Raw genomic sequence first — 21177 nt, 5'->3', positions numbered from 1 at the left:
GAGCCCACATGCCACAACTAAAAGATCCCTCATGCTGCAACTAAAGATCCCACACGCTGCAGGGAAGATCCCACATGCCACAACTAAGACCCAGCGTAGCCAAATAAATAAATAAATATTTGAAAATACAGGGAAAAAAAATTACATGTCTGAATTCAGGTAGAGTGACAGTGGCTGGGATGTGGCCCAAGAAATACAAGCACCTTTTTTCTCAGTTTTTGGCTGAAAGCATATACTCTTTTTACTTGTTTTTGATCACAAAATTCCTTCTATAATATGTATAACTTTTCTCAGTATTCTTTGGATATAAAAATATCAACTAACATTTAGATTGGTCAAAGCTAGGATGAGCCAGGTGTGTACCCCGTCACCAGAATGCAGCCCTTAATGAAATGAATTGGGGCTCAGGGAAAGAGACCGGTTACTCAACCGGTAAAAGAGACCATTACTCAACCGGTAATGGTATTTGTATTTTTGAGCTGAGGTTTTTCTCTTGAATGTATTATTGACCTTCTCTGTGTGGCTAAATAAGTATAATTGAACTTAATGCATATTTCCACTAGCAGTTTGTTTATTAAAAATTATGTGGAAAGCTTTTTATTGTAACTTTAAGCTGAGCCCAAAATTAATCTTCCCACGTTTAAGGATGAATTCCATGTTTACCAGTATTATGGTTTTTGCCACTGATCACGTTGTTCTGTGAGCCATAAAATTAATTGTACTTGGCAGTTTTACTCATTAGATGGCTGAGAGGAGACGTATGTGACAGTTAACATGTGAGCACCAGAAGGCCACAGTCACCAGCCTCTTCTCACACACACGCCGTGGCATCCATGGTTGAATCTATCATATGTTCAGGGATGATTCACGACAGCTTTTTCCGGAGGGGAAATAGGCTAACTGAATCTCTGATGAGAGTACTAGTTTATTAATTTGAACACTGAATGATATGCGTTGTGAGGTGTCATTCATACTGTCAGTCTCCATCACAGTTTATTCCATTATAGTCTGGACCAAGGTTGTAGGATTCTACTGTGGAAGTAGAATGCTTGTCAGTTTCACAGGCGTTTTTGTTGGTACTAGCCCTTATAAAAGAGAGAACAATATTATGTACTTAAAAACTAACAGAAAAGGGTATGTTCAGGCTTAGTTCTGATCCTGGTTTTACTCAGATAATTGCTTCACAATCCTGGTTTTACTCAGATAATTGCTTCACAACTCAGTAGAATTACTTAATCTTTGCTTATTCTGATACCTTCCCTCATACATCAGGCTGTAAGAATTGTAATCCACTTCGTCCAAATTAAACCCTGAATACATTTTTCTTAATGTGCTTCTTAAATCATGTTCTGAGATTAGACTCCACTGCAAAGTGTTCTTTCTGGTGGCTTCTGATTATCTTGAATGTTTCTGCTGTTTTCTAGGTTTGAGGTTCCTACCTTTTACTAGACATTATTCTGCCACATAATAAGTGTAGTTAGGAATTTATAGACAACTGAATGTTGATTAACTTTTATTCTCTTAGGTTCAAGGACGCCCACAAAAGACACAGAACACCATCATCTTAGAGTCCCACATCATCTGCTGCACACTGAGCACGAGTGGTGGTTTGCTGCTCGAGGCTGCTTTCCGTGGGCAAGGGGGTGTCCCCTTTAGTTGCGTCATTGTTGATGAGGTCAGTAAGCAGTCGGCCATACAGCTTTGCCTAGGAGTAAGGAGTAAGTCTTAGATGAAGAGTGGCTGCCGAGATGTTGACAAAGTGGTCTTTGCATCTGATTTTGACCTGCCATTACGTGTGTATTCTCTTATGTTGAAATATGCTGCTAGTGACCCACCACGATGAAAATTGCTTTTTCAGTAGTGGGACTGTAGTCTTAGGGATTCCTGATTGTTCTTCATAAAATCCCTCCTAAGGATTATTGTAGCTCCTGCTTGGGATATCTCTGGTTACCTTTTGAAGCATTTTTAATATAACTCTGGACAGCTCTGAGCCACCATATTTTCAGCTAATATCTTTATTCCTACTTCATTCATTGAGCAAACATTTATTGGGTACCTACTATCTGCCAGGATGTAGAGCCAGAAGACAAAAGAGATGGAAAACGAGGTACAGAGAACCCATCCAGGAGATCCAAGATCCAGTATTCACCAAAACGAAGGAATAGAAAAGATGGAAGTGATGAAATAATTGAAGAAAATGCCATTGAATTGAAAAGAAGCTTGAGTCTTGCAACTGAAGCAGCCTACTGAGGAAGAAGGAAGAGAGTGGGATGGGGGTGGGACACACAGACACGCAGTCTCCTCAGGCATGTGCCCAGCAGGGACAAAGAAGACAAACCGGGGACGTGACATGGCCCTTCTAGCTTATGGCTGCTTCCCAAGTGGTAGTGGCACCTGAGTGGTGGCTGACTTCAAAACGTGTGTGGGGTTTTCCCCCCCCCCCCTTCGGCGTTTAGAATGTTTTTGTTCTTTTGTTTTCTAACCAAAGAAAGTTCTTATTTTTGATCTTTGGTGCAGAAGGAGAAAGTGTATGTTTCTGAATGGTTAGGACTCTTATGAATTGGATAGACTGTATATAGAAAAATAAATAATAGAGATAATTCTGATTATGTCTCCATTCTGTACTCTTACCAAGGCCGGACAGTCTTGTGAAGTTGAAACTCTTACTCCGCTCATCCATCGTTGCAACAAGCTCATCCTCGTAGGAGATCCTAAGCAGCTCCCTCCCACAGTCATTTCTGTGGTACGTTTTTTCACATTCGTGTTGCTTTAAAGTGGAAGGGGCTTGTTTGGGGTTTTTTTGTTTTGGGCGGTGGGGCAGTCTTTCTTGGATCATCATCTCTTATTTGCAGGGAAAAACAGGGAATGGCTGAGAAGAGAGAACCACTGTTGAGAGCCTTCATAGTAAAGGTCTCCGGAAATGTTCCTCTTTTCATAATGTGCTTATGCGTATGTGACAGGAGCAGTGTGAGTGTCACAGACCAGAAGTTTAGGAGGAGGATGTCCCATGTGCAGTGAGCTGTTCCTTTGGGAAAGGCAGTGTGCAGCTGTTCTAAGGGCTGTATCTGATTTATTTTAGTAACATAAACACCAAAACAATAATAAAATAAAAACTTTAAAAGCAAGGAAAAGAATCCAACCTCCTGATGTATATTTAAATATGTGCAAATTTGAGGAAAACAGTATCAAGAGAAATTATTCTTACAGTAACGTTTTCAATTTTAGGATTCTGTATCCTATAGTGCAGGAAAATGCCAGTGTCCCTCACATCCTCTGAAAGGGAAGGTGGTGAAAGGAAAGAGGTTGTGGGCTGTGCTTGTGGGAAGATGAGCACCAAAGTTGTGGTCCCCTTCACTTTGCTTCTTAAATCTCACTAAAGATAGCTCCTAGAAATGCACAGCAGAATCAGGATTCAGATGTTTTGAGTAATCTTCATAGGTCTAGATGATGGTTTTGAAATTTAATGAAATTTGAGCATTTTACTGATACATAGATTATTTGTACAAATAGAGAGTAGTGGCTGCATAAACAGTCCCAGAGAACAGACCATTTTCACAGCATTTCTGTTACGTTATGGAAAGAAAGCAAGTTGTTTTTGTTACTACTGTTCTTTGACTTTGGAATCATCAAAATGATAGTGCAGTTCTTTGACGTCTGAACACTCGTGCGTGACTGTTCAAGGGAGTAGCCTAGGAGCGCCCACGTCCCTGAGTGAAAACCTCGTCCATAGGGCAGAGCTGCTGCAGGGGGCTCTGCCTGTGGACAACTAGGAGGAGCCAGCTGTGCCCTGCATTCTTTGAATAATGCGGTATTTCAGAAACCTACTCATTTAACTTCCTGAAGGGCCTTAGCCTGTGGTTAGTGAAAAGGGTTGTCGATAGGCCTCAACTTTACTGTCTACTTTGGTGATTGATTAAAAACAGCAGAAGTGAGAAAAATCCATTTGGACTTTTATTGTTGCAAAAATAAATAGAGGCTTATTGAGAAAATTTCAGAAAATAATTACAAAGTTAATTTTCTCAACATGCCTTTCTAATCCTGGGGGTAATTACTATGAACAGTTTAGTGAGTATTTGAACTGTTTGTGGGCATGTGCGTGTTGACTTTTTTTTCAGTCTGTGTTCATTGAGTGCCAGGCTAATTCAGGCACTGTTTTTAAGTTCTGGTGTCATGACAGTGATGAAAACAGACAAAAATCCCTGCCCTCGTGAAACTGACATTCTAGAGGGTAACAGACAGTAAATAAGTTACTAAATTCAGAATGTCAGATGGTTATAGGGAATGTATAAATTTGTGTATATGTATGTAGGTTTTGACCTTGTTTAAAGGTGGCAGAATCAGTCTCTACCAAATTACCTTTTTTCCAGTCAGTAAATAGATCAGGAATATATGTTCATGTCAAAACATTAAAATCTCCATCATTTTGTAGGATGGACTAGTTTTTTTTCTGGAAGTAGTTGTGTTACCTCATATAAACCATTTTCTTTTTCCCCAGAGTGAAGTAAATGAGGTTTTTTTTAGCTATAACTTGAATAGATAAACTTTGGGGGGGTATAGATGAAATTGCCAAGTGTCTACTAAAAATATTCTCTTTAATTATACAAACCTATTTAATATCACATATGCAAATAATCACATATATGAATAATACAAATAAGAAGTAATGCCTATTTTCTCCACTCTGATAGTTTGTGAAACAGGTTTATTGAAACTTTGCACATACATTTTCAATGCTCATATTGTCAACATCACTTATAAAGATTGCATCATCTTAGTGGGTTTTCCAGAGCACATTTTTTGCTTCTAGATTATTTAAGATATAATACTTTTTGAATCTTGATATGATGCTACCATTGAAAAGTATATCCCAAGGCACGACCGTGATAACATTAAGACAGTTTTCTTCGTTTGTCAATTAAGTCACTGTATTTCAGATCACAGGTTTGTAACCCTTTCTTGGATTTATGAAATCAACTTAGTTGCCTGTCTCCTCCACTAGAATGCAAGTTCTGTGACACTTGATCTTATTCACTGTAGACTCTCAGCACCCCAAGTTTTAGCTGCTGAGTATATGATGGATGGATGAAGAAATTGGTCTTTCAGAGGCTTATTTACAATGACATTCATTATTTCTAGTTGTGAGAGCATAGCCCAGAAATAATTGTTAAAATCTGTGTTACAGTTCTTTGCTGCTTTTATCATCGATTCTTTCAGGTGACCCCTGTTAGCACCAAAATAGCGACAGTTGTGGTCATTCACAAGATCACATCTCGTTCATAAGCAGTATGTGGGTTTTCTAAATAAGGAGAAAATACCTTAACTTTTGTAGTCAAGCTGCATGGCTTTTCTAGGGCTGGAGTTGGAAACATCTTCTTTCTCTGAATCTTTGGTTGTTGGCAATACCTCTAATACATTTTAGAGCTCAGCGATTGTTTTTTTAATAGTGGGAAAAGTACAAATGAATTCTTGGAGATTATTGCTTTGTTTTCCTCCTTTCAGAAGGCCCAGGAGTATGGCTATGACCAGTCGATGATGGCCCGCTTCTACAAACTTCTGGAAGAGAACGTGAAGCACAACGTGATTGGCAGGCTGCCTGTCTTACAGCTCACCGTTCAGTACAGGATGCACCCAGACATATGTCTCTTCCCTTCTAATTACGTTTATAACAGGAACTTGAAAACAAATAGGTGGGTTCTGTTCATTGCATGTGTTCACCTGTTTTATTTGTAGGTTTGGCTGCTCAGGAAGAATAGCTCTTTTGTTGTGCTTTTAGGTCTTGTTATTAAAAACATAAAGGTTTAATAATTTTAATTATAAAAGTCCTATTGATTGTAGCAAATGCAGATAAACGAAAAGAAAGGGAAAAACCCAACCCCTATTTATGCTACCCAGAAGTAATCACTGGTAACATTTTGTTATATCTACTTCCAGTCCTTGTACTATGCACATCTTTTTTTACTTTTTCTCTTTTGGGGGGGAAAAAAAAGCACACCATGCTCTACATAGTATTCTGTAGCTTGCTTTTTTCACTTACTGTAGTATGAGTAACTTTCCAATCATGATTGTTATATTTTAATTACATGGGTCATTCTCCCTAGTACTAGAATAGAAATGAAATTCACTTGCTACCTTTCACTAAAATGTGTTATTTAAAAGTATTTAATTTTATTTAAAAAGAAGGTCCTTCTTGTCCTCTTACTTTCCCTTGCTCTCTTCCCCAGAAAGAACAAATGGTAATAATAATTCTAAAACGTTTTCTCTTGTAATTTGACTTGCATTCTAAGTGGTGGCTGCTCTTTTGTAGAATCACAGAGGCCATTCGGTGCTCATCTGACTGGCCATTTCAGCCCTACCTCGTGTTTGATGTTGGAGATGGTTCAGAAAAGCGGGATAATGAGTACGTCCTCCTTTTTCTTCAGTCCCCACTGATGGTCCCAGAATTTTTATATTGTTTTTGTTTATATTTAAATTCAAAATATTTTCCATATAAATCTCTCTGCCTAGCGCCAGTGCACAATCATTTTCTTTTAGCTGGGTTGATAACTTCACCTTTTCAATCATAAATTACTGATGTATTTATATATTTCAGTCTTGATTTTTTTTTTCTTAACTGGGTAATGGGGGTTATGTTACCTAACATGCGGTCAGCACTTCAGTAGATCCATGCTGAGATCACAGCTGTGAGTAAAACAGACGTGGCCCCAGCGCAACGCTGCTGTGGTCTAACAGGGGAGACAGACATTAACCAGGCCATCACCGTGGTGATTAATGATTCCGGTTGGGTAAAGTGTTGTGACGGATAAGTACAGATACAGTTGAATCAAGGTGTGAGGCAGAGGGTGGACAATGCTTTCAGCATGTTGGATTGTGAATCAGGTGGTTTGTGGATGACAGCGAAAAGGAGCAGTGGTTGCTAATTAGGAAGCACCTCGGAGGAGCCAGGGCTTCTTGTGAGAGAATAGAGGAGGAGCCCGGAGGCTGCATTTGTTAGCACAGATAGAAATGCCACCCCTGTATCATGACGTGTGAAGAAATAGAAATTCCACTTCTGCATCAGGAGAGAGCTGCAGAGCAAGTGGTGTCCTCCGTGAGAATAAGATATTAGTTAATAGTGGTGGAGGGAGGGGCCCCTCAGTGAAGAAGTTAGAAATACGGAGCAGTTGGCTGGGGGTTGCTGTTCCAGAGGGATTGTGGAGGTTGTAGTGGGGTCTGTTGGAAAGGAGCAGAGGATTGAGAGTTTACCACATAAGTATTATGGGGATGGATGGTCGTGAGAAGAGTGTTGGCCTGAGAGGTGACCAAATAAAGATTGCAGGTATGGAAAAGAAAGCTAGCTGACTGGGTTGTCTGTATAGTAAGTCTTGAAATTAGAATAGTGAGTATTTAAGCCTTCAGGGTGAGACAGATAAGGTAGCCTCAGGAATAAAGGTGCGAGTGCAGGGCATCCTCCAGTGTGCACACGTGTTGCATTTGGTATGGTGATGAGGGAACGCATTGTAGTTCGGGAGATGAGTTGGGAGTGCAGGATGAAGCCAGCAAGGACAGAGGGACGTGATCCTGCTGTAGGGCCCCGTGTTTGTTCATCTCTGGGGGCTGGGTCACATTTAGTCTGTGTGGCTGCCATCCTCTCGGTCATGTGGTGCATGATCTGCGTGGCCTGTGGTGGGGAATGCAGGAAGGTAGTACATCGGAAGCACTTTTCTCAGTGTTGGGAAGATAGTAAATCCTTAGTGTTGGCTATTCATTAGTCATACCTTCATTATTATTATGAATACTTTCGTTCTCACTGTGGCTATCCCTGTTTTAATAAGTGAAGAAACTGGTGCCTTAACGTCACTTAACCCCAACCTCTTTTCTCTCATACAACTTCGTGTTTCACTGGGCAGTTATTTTTATATTTATCCATATGTACAATATTAATGGTCATTATAACAGCCTCTTTGAATCACTGCTGACTGAATAAAGATGAAACCTACCTGTGTACCCGTTACTGTAGTGGAAAACAAAGTGGAACCTAACTTAGCGATTGGACTGCTATTAGTTTTGATGTGTTGTATTTTTTGTTTTTGTCTTATTTAGCTCATATGTAAATGTTCAAGAAATAAAACTGGTAATGGAACTAGTTAAACTTATGAAAGACAAAAAAAGGGATTTTACTTACCGAAACGTTGGCATAATAACCCATTACAAGGCTCAGAAGATGATGATTCAGAAGGATTTGGACAAAGAGTTTGATAGAAAAGGGTGAGGCATCTCTATTTTTACAGATATTTCCACTTTTTCTGTTGAATTAAAATGAAGAAAGAGGGGATAGAAGGAAAGAAGAAAAGGAAACTTAACTCTAGGGAGTGGTCTTAGACCCTGGTAGTATAGAACAAGGAGACTAGGACCCTGGCTCCATAGACTTGTGCTGGGAGGGAGTGTGGTTACACTTGTAGCCCCTGCAGATGGAGTGCCTCCTGCCAGTTCAAGTGTCATCACTGTTACACTTGACAATGGAAGTGACTGAGAAATTCTTCAGGCCTTTCCCTTTAGTTGGGTGACTTGTTATCTGAATTCTAACTCTACTGAGAATCATGTATTCACATTTCACTTAGAATAAATTATTTAACCCTTTTAGTGCCTTCATGTATAGGAGGAAGATCTTGTTTTTGTCTCCTTTATACCTCAACAGTAAAATTAAAAATTAAATATTGGAAATGCATTAACTCAAAAGTTTCTGCACCTAGAAACACACAAAGTACCAAAATTGACTCTAGAAAAAAACAGAAACTTTGGATAGACCTATTAAATGTAAAGAGATTGAGTTAGTAATCACTTTCCAACAGAGGAAAACACAGGACCAGACTTCACTGGTGAATTCTGTCAGACACTAAGGATTAACACCAGTCCTTTGCAAATGCTTCCAAAAAATAGAAGGGAAGACTTTCTAACGCATTTTATGGGGCCAATATTACCCTGATACCAAAGCCATGGAGACATCACCAGAAAAGAAAACTATGGACCAATATCCTTTATGAATATGGATGCAGAAATTCTCAACAAAATAATGGCAGCTGAGCTCAACAGCATATTAAAAGGATTGTTTACCACAGTCAAGTGGAATTTATCTCAGGAATGCAAGGTTGGTTCAACATATGAAAGTCAGTCAGTGTGATATATACCATATTAAAGGGGGAAACCCCACACGATGATCATCCGAATAAATGTGGAAAAGACATTGGACTGAATGCAGCAACCTTTCATGATAAAGATACTCAACAAACTAGGAATAGAAGGGAACTTCCTCAACCTAATAAAGAGCATCTATGAAAAGCCCACAGCTAAAACATCATACTTGATGCTAAGATTGAAAGCTTTCCCCCTGTGATCAGGAAGGATGCCTACTCTCACTGCTTCTGTGCAGCACTGTATTAGACGTTCTGTGCAGAGCAATTAAGCAAGAAAAGGAAATAAATGGCATCCATAATGGAAAAGAAGAAGTCAAAGTGTCTCTTCACAAATGGCATGATCTGGGACTTGCCTGGTGGTCCAGTGGTTCAGACTCCATGCTTCCACCACAGGGGGCATGGGTTTGATCCCTGGTCAGGGAACTAAGATCCTGCACGCCGTGTGGCCAAAAAAAATTCCAAAAACACAAAACCAACAACAACAAAAAACAAATGGCATACTCTTACATATAGAAAACCCTAAAAAAATCTATGGAAACTACTGGTCCTTATAAACAAGTTCAGCAGAGTTGTAGGGTACAAGATCAGTATACAAAAATCAGTTGTATTTCTGTACACTACAGAGAAATCTGAAAAGGAAAAGTTTTTAAATTCCATTTACAATAGCATCATGAAGAACAAAATACTTAGGAGTAAATGTAACCAAAGAAGTGTGAGCTCATACACAGAAGGACAAAACGTTGCTGAAAGAATTTAAAGAACTAGGTAAATGTAAAGACATTTCACGTTCCTTAATCGGAAGACTTAATATTGTTAAGATGGCGCCATTCCCCAGGTTGGGCTGCAGATTCATTGTTATCTCTGTCAAAATTCCAACTACCTCTTTCTACAGAAGTGGACAAGCTTATTCTAAAATTCACATGGAAGTGCAAGAGACCCTAAATAGCTTGACAGAGAACAATGTTGGAGGGCTCGCACTTCCCTCTTTCAAAATTTACTACAAAGCTATCAACACTGGTACTGTCATAAGGGTAGACATGTAGACCAATACAATAGAAGTGAGGTTCCAGAAATAAACCCAAACATTTATGGCCAGTTGATTTTCAACAAGGGTGCCAAGCCTGTTCGTTGGGGAAAGAGTAGTTTTTCAACAAATGGTGCTGGAGTAACTGGATATCCACATGCAAAAGAATGAATTTAGACCCCTGTCTCACACTGTGTACAATAATTAACTGAAAATGAATTAGAGCCCCGAGTCTAAGAGACAAAATTATAAAACTTATAAGGAAACAAAGGTAAATTTATATGACCTCAGATTAGGCAACAGATTCTTAGATATGATACCCAAGCACAAGTAACCAAAGGAGAAGTAAATCGGCCTTCGTAAAAATTAAAAACTTATGTGTTTCAAAGGACACACTATCAAAAGAGTGAAAAGACAAACACACACCGTGGGAGAAAATACTTGAAAAATATTTATCTGACAAGTCATATCCAGAATATATGAAGAACTCATACAACTTAATAAAATGATAGTCTAACTTTTTAAGTGGGCAAAGGATGTGAATAGCATTTCTCAAAAGAAGATAAACAAAAATCCAACAGGCACATGAAAAGCTGTTCCTCATCATTTGTCATTAGGGAGATGCAAATCAAACCACAATGAGGAGCTATTTCGCACCCACCAAGATGACCGTCATCACAAAAACAAAACAAGTTTCGGCAAGGATGTGGAGAAATTGGATTACTTATACATTGCTGGTGAGAAACTGTAGAAAACAGTTTGGCATTTCCTCCTAAAGTTGAACATAGAATTACCACGTGACCCAGCAGTTCCACTCCTAGGTACATACCTGAAAGAATTGAGAAAGGGTTCACACAAAAGCTTGTACATGAATGTTCGTAGCGACATTATTCATGATAGTCAAAAAGTGGAAACAACCCAAATGTCCAAAAATGGTACATAGGTAAAAAATAAATTGTGTATCTGTACAAGCGAATAGTCAGTCGTGGAAGGAGTGAAGTACAGTTAACAGTCTATGACACGGATGAACCTTGAAAACATTATGCTAGGTGAAGGAAGCCCAACACAAAAGGTCCCATGTTTTATGATTCCGTTTATATGAAATTTCCCATATAGAAAAGTCCATAGAGACAGACAGTAGATCAGTGGTTGCCAGGGCCTGGGGAGGGGGAGATGGAGGCTGATGGCTGACGGGCACAGGGCTTCTCTCCTGGGTGATGGACATGCTATGAAATTAGATAGCGGTGATGGCTGCACACCATAGTGAATGGACTCAACACCACCAAATGGTGTACTTTAAAATGGTGAATTTTGTGTTACGTGAATTCTATTCCAGTTTAAAAAGATAGCATTAAAAAAGTAAGAAATACTACTGTATAAATATGTATATTTAATAATTATCTTTTTTCAGTAAATATGTTTCTCTTTTCGTAAATAGGCCAGCAGAAGTAGATACCGTGGATGGCTTCCAGGGTCGTCAGAAAGATTGTGTTATTGTTACATGTGTCAGAGCAAATGCCATGCAAGGTTCAATTGGGTGGGTAACTGTCATTATTGATTCTTTGCTTGTTTATGATCCAGAGTTAGATCTTTTTAATCACTGTTAGAGAATACCATCATTTGCTCTATTTTCTTATATAAAAAATTGAGTAATACCGTGAAGGTTTCTTTTTTAAGTTGTGAAGTTGATCCACTGTTAGGTCTGCTTCTCTTGGTACCTTGTGTATTAACCCATGTCACAGTGTGAATCTGTTTTTTCACTTGATGAGAGTGAAACAGATTATTGAATCCAGTATATTTTGCAGGGGCATGTTCTTCTCCATGGTATTTGTCATAATTGATCTACTATCATATTTTTAGGATCTTTTAAGGCTTAAAAATCATACCATTAAAATTTCCAATATCTCATCCCAGTCAAAATAGGAAATCAACAGACAGATGCATGACTTTGAAGGAAAGCACTGGGCATCTTGTTTGTTTGCTGTCCTTAATGGGAATTGCTTCTGTGCCAGGTCCTGCACCATGACCTTAAAGCAGGAGCCCAAGAAAAGCTGTCTGAAACGCCTGTGTCTCACCTACACTGACATGCCGAGTTATTCTGAAGAAAGAAGTAACTTTTTTTTTTTCCTTCTATTGCTTAGGTTTCTGGCAAGTTTGCAGAGATTGAATGTCACCATCACACGAGCCAAGTACAGCCTCTTCATCCTGGGACATTTGAGGACCCTGATGGTAGGTACATTCTAAAGGACCAGAGAACTCCAGAGTTTGCTCATCATGACTGATACCGGGTTGAGGTTTTGTTTTTATTTTTCATCAAAGTGGAAATGATTTCGAGGCTACAAACAATAATGAGCCTCTTCCCCCTGGTTGTTATGTCCTCCAGCTGCTTCTTCCTGGGAGCTTTTATAATGCCTAAACCGCTCACCCTTTCTTAGCCAAGACCCAGGTAGGTATCCGTAGTGTACTCTCAAGATGACCTTTAAAAAAAATTGTATCTACATCGTAGAATTGTTAAGAAGACATGTAAACCCATATATGTAAAGTGCTAGAAGATTGGTTAGCACTTAGTAAACACTCAGTAAATGTGGCTCTTAGCCTAGCAAGCCAGAGAGAGGGGGAATTTGCAGGAAAGTGCTTGGATCTTCATTTTTGTCTTGGCACTTAGAGCAGCACTGCTTGCTGTTTCCCTTGAGGGGTGAGTGGCATCAGAGCTCGTCCATCCGTACAGATACTCCTCTAGAAGAAGGGGCAAGTTTACATCTGTAGTCGACAAATAGTACAGCTTAATTTGGTGAATCACAGCTGGATAAAGCATGTATTTGCTGCCTGTCTCATTAGGTGTAATAACTCAGTTTCCCTAATTTCTGTATTTAACAGAGTCATTGTTTTATCTCAGGAGAGGTGCCAACTCAGTAGGTTTTTCCCTTGTTTTGGTTAGTTCCACCAGAGGGCGTTCAAATACAGTCTGTCTCATTCAGCTCTTACCTAGATCTGTGGTCTTCAACCTTCGTTGTTTGTGTACCCCCTTGAAAGAATGTTTGAAAGCTGTGTATCCTCCGTTTTTAAGTTTATATTGAAAATTTTTCATCGTTCAGTGTTGATAAAGATTTTGTTTCTAATGTATTGTAAATATTTGACATTTTAAAATAAAGCTATTGGGCTTCCCTGGTGGCGCAGTGGTTGAGAGTCCACCTGCCGATGCAGGGGACACGGGTTCGTGCCTCGGTCTGGGAGGATCCCACATGCCGCGGAGCGGCTGGGCCCGTGAGCCATGGCCGCTGAGCCTGCGCGTCCGGAGCCTGTGCTCCACGGCAGGAGAGGCCACAGCAGTGAGAGGCCCGCGTACCGCAAAAAATAAATAAATAAATACAAATAAATAAATAAAGCTATTAAAAATAAATCCATTATGCCACTCTTAAGTATATCCAGTGGAATAGAGAGCAGTGTTATTCTTTCTGCTCTTTAAAATTGAATTGCCATTTATACTGTTTAGGATAAAATTCAGTGGGGGTAGTTTATATATTTTCATAATTAAAAGCCTTTCTGTTAATATGACTATTAGGCTTTTCTGCCACAAAAAATTTACATGTAAATTTGAAAGTTTAAAGAATTGGTTTTCATAACTATTTGGGGAAACTGTGTGAAGGGTGCGTGGAACCTCTACTGTTTTGGTAACTTCCTATGAATCTATAGTTACCTCAAAGAGTTCTTTAAAAAATTATTTTTCCTGTGACCGTAAGGATCTGAGTATTAACGAACGATATCTTGTCAGTTGAGTAACGTCTTAACAATTACTTTCACACAGTTGAATTTTGATAATGTTCAAACCAGAAGAGTAAAATGTTTATAGAGCTGTGTCTCTTAGATGCCCTGATTGCAGGAGCCTTCATGGGCACCCCTCTGTTTACCACCCCCTCTATTTGACACCCAGGCATGTTTACCTTCCCTAGCCGTGCGTCCTGTGGTCAGATTTGGGACAGGTGAGAGTTGTGGTGGTTGTGAAGGATGGAGTGGAAGGGCAGAAAAGCCCCAGGAGGACATAGGGGACAGGGGTTTGGAAGCTGAGGTTTGGAAATTGATTCCCAGAAAACGTGCTCACATCCCCCCCGAGGAAGTCTCTGTGAGCCCCAGAGTCACCGTCACGCAGATTTGAAGACCACTGATGTCTAGCTGCGGTATAGACGTTATTATCTTCACTCTGGGAAGCCAGTGTGACAAAAAGAGACCGACAGAACAGAATAGAAAAACTTCCAGTTTATCATTTGGAGTTTGCAATCCAACTTAACGTATTTGTCCTTGGGCTTCCCCCCTCCCCAGCCTCTTTTTTTTTGGTTCTTCAGCCCAGTTTCCCTTATGGAGATGGAATCAGTGATTAAGGCACTTGGTTTCCTCTGAGAAATCAAGACTAATAGCCCCTTCTCAGAACTGTTTTTGTGATCTAGGGATTGGATTAAACAGCAAGTTCAGGTGCAGTAGAATTGGCAGAAATAGCAGCAAGGCCATCTGCTTTACATCTGCGTTCCAGCCACAGGGTAGGACGCTCAAGAGCTCTCCTGAGTCGGAGATCTGAGCCTGGTACTGCTTACATGCACCTTCCTGGTGCATGCGGTCACCGTACCGTGCACTTGATTTACACGACTTACTTTAAAAGACCCTGTGAGGTCTGCATTGCCACCATAGTTTAACAAATCCAAGAAGCCATTAGTTATATAATGTGCATCATTATTTTATGTTCTGCTATTGAATTGTGACACTCTGTTTTCACTTAGAATTTTTGTTTTATAGTTACTGAAAGAACTCTTTTAGACTTTCGACAGATTTTTATTGGGTTGGCCAGAAGGTTCATTTGGGTTTTTCTGTAACATCTAAATGAACTTTTTGGCCAACCCAGTGTCATACCACTCTTGTTTATACACAGGAAATACAGCAAAATAGGTAGACTAAGATACCCCTGAAAGCATCTCACTTTCAGACTAACACTCTGGTCGTCCCCATTCACCATCCCATGTACCTTTGCTCACGCTCGAACCGTTCCCTGTGCAGTCAGTGTCTCATGAGAGGGCCCCACTGTGGTCCTGGGGTTTTTTCCAACTTCTCATCTCCATTCTCCAAGTTGTAGTGCTGGTACTTTATTGTCTTATCAGAAGATGTCTGTGGAAAGATTTTTCAGGCAAGAGCCAGGACTCATTCTTTTTAAAAGTGGTTTGTTGACTAAAAGTCAAGAGGTTGTAGTCGCCCAGCCATGAATTCCTCCAGGATTACATACATGGAAACTGCTGCCTGGCCAAGAGGTACCCCGAAGTCAGAAACGGTAAAATGTGAAAATAAAGCGCATTTTATTTATTTTATTTTATTTCAAAGCACGTTTTAGAGTCATTTAAATAAAATACTATTCATACTTTACAGTAAGGAAACAGGCTCAGAGAGGTCAAGTGACTTGACCAAGGTCACACGGCAGGTCAGTACTTTGTATGCAGCTTCACTGCTATACCCTTACCCACCTTCATGAATAGTGCAGGAGCCCCCATAAGGGGAGCTATCCTTTTCTTCTCGTTCCTTCAGTCTCCATCTTTTTTCCTCCCTCATACTCTCTCTTTCTTCTTTCTAAAGAGGCCCAAGTTCTGATGGTTGTAAAGAAGCAATTTATTGCTGAGGAAACTCTAAAAGGAAGAGAGGAGAGATGCGGGAGTTGGGTTTTCGTTTTGTTTTGTTTTGTTTTTCCCTTTAGATGTGCTTTTCATAACTTAAGCCCTTCTAGAAAAGAGACAAAAGTGTGACAATATCTTTGGAATAGTTATCTCAGCGGATTAAGATGGTTTAGCCCTTTGGAGTTTGGGAAGCCTTTGGGAATTTGATGAAAGCTGTGGACCTCTTTCTAGAACAGTCAGCATGCACTCAAAAGTTAGAGCTTTCTGAAACCAAGCCTTCCTCTTCCAGAATGTTAGCCTTGGCCGGAGGCAGGCAAGACTCTAGGATCAGCAGTGTCACAGGGAACTTGGTGGGATGACGGAGCCCTTCTGTGTCCGTGTTGTCCAGGATGCTAACCCTAGTCACATGTGGCTGCTGAGCACTTGAAATCTGGCTGGTGCAGCTGAGGAAATGAATTTTTAATTTTATTTAATTGAAGATTAAATAGCTACATGAGGCTACCGGCAGTTGGTACAGATTTGCATGACAGCTAATTCACCACGTGGCCTGAGTAACAGTGGTAAAATGGTGGACGTTCTTTCTTAGAGGTGGTGCCCAGTGTTCTTTTCTAGCAGTGTGGCTTTATAGTTCTGTATTCCACCTTATTTTTCCTTTCAGCCTTGTCTAACAAGTAATGGATTCTTGAGAATCTGTTCACGAAGGTATACTTACTATTTGTTCAGAAGTGAAAGCTGGAACCTCTGCTTCCCAAGCATACGAGTGTTTCTTTGCGATGTAATTTTCTTCCTTCTCTTTGTTTCAAGGAAAACTGTCATTGGAATCAGCTGATTCAGGATGCACAGAAGCGTGGTGCCATTGTTAAGACTTGGGACAAAAACTATAGACAAGATGCAGTGAAGATTCTGAAACTCAAGCCCGTACTGCAGAGAAGTCTGACTCACCCTCCTGCTATCGCCCCAGAGGTGTCCAGACCCCAGGGCGGAGTGCCCAGCAACAAGCTAGACAGTGAATTTGCCAAGATGTCTATTGCTTCTTCTCTGTACCCCTCACCCTCTGACTCCAAAGAAGCCACTGTCACTGTTACTGCAAATGACCCTGAAAGGCCACCCATTCAGGACTGGCTTCGGGACCCACGACTACTTAGGAGGATGGGCTTGGGCTGTGAAGCCAAAGGGAAATGCCTCAGTGAGCTGCAGCCCTCGAGCCCCCAGTATCCCGGAGCAGCGCCTCTCTCTGGAGAGCCAGGCTCCCCCGGAAGGCACCAGGATCCGACCAGTATCGGGCAGCAGCCCCCCGCCAAGGGAGCTGCTGTGAACAACCACAGACCTCACGCGCAGTGCGACCCTCCAGCTGCTAGTACCGATGCTTCCACGAGTAAGAGAAAATGTGCCCAGGAAGGGGAGGCAGTCAGCCACAGGAGGGAGACCAGGGCCTTCCCTGAGGGGGATCAGGAGACGTGTGGCTCTCTGAGCCACCACACAAAGAGGAACTCAGGCTGGGACGAGAGGGGGCTGGAGGAGGAGGACAGTAGCTTGAAGAAGAGGAAGCTTTCATAGTGGGGCCAAGTGAGACTGTCAGCCACAAGCATTACTGCAAACTTCAGGTGACCAGCTAGTAGGACTGTCCAGATAAGATTACTTTTTTCCTTAAAGGAGTTTGTGTGCTGTTGGAAAACAGAAAATGTATCCTGACACATGGGCCTCTTGGTCATCTTCAGTACCTTTTGTCAGTTGCAGAAGCTTTCAGAAGGCATTTGTGTATCAGTAATAATGTCCTCGAAGTCGAAGACTTAAAATGTTGATCTCTTGTTCTTCTGTAGAAAAGGTCAGACTGGAGAGGATGCTGTAAAAGTTGGAATGTATATTTGTGTAGCAAATAACAGAATCCTTTTAAAATTTGATCTGGTAGACAGCTTTTCTTTCCCCTGCTTAAAGTGTTAATCATTTTCAACAGAACAGACCTTATATTGAAAAAAAAAAAAAGAAAGATGGGAGGAGGGCAGGTCCTTTCAAAGATTGTTGTAGCAAACAGACATCTTTAACAGCCCAGGCGGCCTGAGAGAAGCGAGTCAGTGCATTGGGTCAGATGCCTCTAGTCCTGTTAAATCAACTGGAGTGTCCTGGGCAAGACCCTGGGAAGCAGAGCTCTGTTAGGTGAAATTCCACTCATGCACCTTTTTAGACAAGGCACCTTGGCACAGGATATTACATTTCTGTGACGAGTTCGTCTGCCTGTTGTAGTGAGCGCATAGTTCTCTAGCTAAAATTCTCATTCTTCGTGAGATAGAAGAATGTGAAATGAAAGAATAATTCTTGAAATGTCATTCAGATGCCCCCAGCATATTGTGAATTTCCTGCAACTGGTAGGTTACAAATCCAGTGGTTGCCAAGTATTAGATCAGTGCTGGGGTGGCTTGTGGAAGCCTGTAGATCAGCAAGAGAATCCAACTCATGAAAAGCTGGATGTTTAGCATCTTCCCAGGGATTCTGGTCACCAGGCAGCTTGGGAACCAGGCAGGGCAGACCAGATACAGTATTTTAGGCAGGAGAGAAACATCCTCTAAAAAGAGAAGGATGGGGGCTTCCCTGGTGGCGCAGTGGTTGAGAGTCCACCTGCCAACGCAGGGGGCACGGGTTCGTGCCCCGGTCCAGGAAGATCCCACAAGCCGCGGAGCGGCTGAGCCCATGAGCCATGGCCGCTAAGCCTGCACATCCGGAGCCTGTGCTCTGCAACGGGAGAGGCCACAGCAGTGAGAGGCCCGCGTACCGCAAAAAAAAATAAATAATAATAAATAAATAAAAAGAGAAGGATGGGAGAGGAGTGCAAATACTTGGCGTTGAGAACAGGAAGAGAGTTGACAGATTGCGTCTGATCTTTGGAAACCATCGTAAGTGACGCAAATACACCGCTGTGGTGGAAGATCTGGTTAGAGGGGTTGTGCTTCTGTGAAAGGAAGTGGCCACGGTGGGTGGAGATTAGAGAGACTTGGATGAGGGCAGGGCTGCCTAATTTCAAAGTCCAGTTTTCCAAGCACACACACACTGCTGTTGAGGTATCCCAGACTGAGAATCTGTGTTAGTAACAGTTGACCATTGTTTGAACTAGCGGTTTGTAGTGAATGCTGTGCAGCCCTAGGTAATTTGGGGGAGAAATCACACATTCCTGAAGATGAATGTGCACCATTTGAAACTTTTTCGGTCATCTGCGTTTTTTTTTGTTTTTTTTTTTTTCCTCGGTACGCGGGCCTCTCACTGTTGTGGCCTCTCCCATTGCAGAGCAACAGGCTCAGCGGCCATGGCTCACGGGCCCAAGCCACTCGGCGGCATGTGGGATCTTCCCGGACCGGGGCACGAACCCGTATCCCCTGCATCGGCAGGCGGACTCTCAACCACTGCGCCACCAGGGAAGCCCAGTCATCTGCTTTTTAAGCAAAAAGGGCTTTGTGTTCATCAGGAATTCTACTGAAGCAGGTTATTAAGAGCTTTAAAAAAAATGTTTGGTTGCCAAAGGTTTAAACATGCTACTTCTTTGTTACCCTTGTCTCTCCCTCTGGTGTCCAGACCTCTGCTGATGGGATTGAACACTCCTGTCACTCGGGGAGCACGCGCTCTGTCCCCACAGTCAACCTCTGCTCCCCGTTCACGGAGGCAGGCTGAGCCCCACTCTGGGTCAGGGGCTTCGTAAGCTTCCTGCCTGGCCTTTGGCAAGAAAGCTCATTGTTTAAGTTTACTTTCCTACTATCTTGGTAAAATGCTTCACTTAGCAGACACTTGTAGTGACAGTTTAGAGAATCTAAAACCTGTAAGCTTATAGAAGAGGCATGCTGGAAAGAGCTGGGGTCAGGAACTTCCCCACTCCGCTCACACAACACGTGAAGTAAGCGCTCCCCACTGTACGTACTTTGCTGCCCCACCCAAACGATGTTATTTCCAGTTAAGTTTGGTGCCTGTTCTCACACGTTGTGTTCACTTTTGGTTCACCTTCCACCTAGTCTGGTAACGCGAGAATTAGTGCATCATCCCTTGTAATGAGCAAGCCTGTGTCCTGACAGCCTCTCCCAGCAGGAAACAGTCATACCTGACATTGCATTGGAATCGATTTGTGGTTCCAGTTGGTGTATGTATTTGCATTAAGCATTTCATATGTACAGTGTGGCCTTTCTTGATGTGGCTGTCATAGCAGTGTTGTTCATTGGTGGTTAACCTTAGTGCAGGTGAAAAATACAGCTGTTACTTTTGTCCTTGCCATGGAGTTATAAGAAAGTGGCCTTGTCTTCTTTCAATCTTAGTTCTTTCAACATGAATATATTCTACTTAAAAATTTGTTTTGCTTCTTTGTATATGATTTGCCTTGGATTTACTGTGCAGTTTATTTCTGTGTTTTCATGTATTATCAGGAGCAAATTTGATAAGTACATGTGAATAACCTCCTGTAAATGAGTTTTATAACAAAATTGTAGTAAACTATTTTCTAAAGTTAGTTGTGCAGATTGATAAATTTTTTGCTGTAGTTTTGATTCTTTCTATGCTCTGAATTCCTAGCTGGGATTTGGCAAGCAGTAGCCCTGTTGTCTTTGTTAAAACCTGAATATTAAGAGAAAATGGCAGAATTAAAAGTGGAAACAAGAAAACTGGCGTGGGTTAGGAGTTATGTGTTTTTGAATGAAGGTTCAAGGTACCTCCCAGGTACTCCATTTAGTCTGCCATTAGATTTATTTTATGCCGAACTTATCTGGTGACGATTTGCTTTATTCAGGTTTCTCATCCAGTCCGCACCCCCAGCTCTCCTTGCTTCTCAGCTCTTCTTGGAATCTTACCCATAAGGTTGCAGGGTGCACTGTGGCTAGTTGTGGTGTCAGTTACACGTTGACATTTGGTCCAGAAACGCATGCTCACCTCCAGGCTGAGATTGGGGAGCGGGTGAGAGAGGAGGGACAGATGAACAGTGACCCACGAAAGGAGCTCCCGGGGCACCGATGGGGGCGCAGGGAATAGATGGCCAAGTTGGGGGTCACCACTGATGGTTACAAAAGTATAAGTCGTTTTATAAAAGCAGTGGCTTCAGGGGGCGGTGAGATGTGCTGTGCTCCGCCAGGACGTGGGCAGCGCCAGCTTCGCTGGGCCTCCCGCTTATTCCGGGTGGAGGCATCAACCACCCACGAGGGTAAAGTGACGTACGTGTTCTGGGGCGAGGTGAACTTGCCAAGTGACCTGATGAGAGGTGAGCGCTCTGCGGTGGCCATTTTATTTATGGGATTCGTTACTGCAGCAGCTGTAGCAGTGATTTTTAAAGTCCCTCCTGACCAACACATGCGCTGTCACCACCATCTCCTGG

At 41.7% G+C, this 21177-nt stretch overlaps 1 protein-coding gene across 3 annotated transcripts in view; it reads left to right on the top strand.

Annotated features, from left to right (window-relative positions):
* SETX (senataxin) overlaps positions 1-20458 on the top strand; it is an 82394-nt gene extending 61936 nt beyond the window's left edge. For all 3 annotated transcript variants that reach the window (XM_079927257.1, XM_079927256.1, XM_079927258.1), the window contains 8 exons: positions 1526-1675; positions 2636-2743; positions 5500-5687; positions 6305-6397; positions 8080-8244; positions 11633-11731; positions 12336-12423; positions 16647-20458. In XM_079927257.1, coding sequence (XP_079783383.1) covers positions 1526-1675; positions 2636-2743; positions 5500-5687; positions 6305-6397; positions 8080-8244; positions 11633-11731; positions 12336-12423; positions 16647-17399 — 1644 coding nt within the window. In that variant the 3' untranslated portion in view covers positions 17400-20458. The remainder of the gene's footprint in view (positions 1-1525; positions 1676-2635; positions 2744-5499; positions 5688-6304; positions 6398-8079; positions 8245-11632; positions 11732-12335; positions 12424-16646) is intronic.
* Positions 20459-21177: the final 719 nt, after the last annotated feature.

Source organism: Stenella coeruleoalba, assembly GCF_951394435.1.
Source record: "Stenella coeruleoalba genome assembly, chromosome: 7".
In the NCBI taxonomy this organism is placed as follows: Eukaryota; Metazoa; Chordata; class Mammalia; order Artiodactyla; family Delphinidae; genus Stenella; species Stenella coeruleoalba.
Note: the sequence above shows the minus strand (reverse complement) of the source record. Positions and strands in the feature narration are given on the sequence as shown.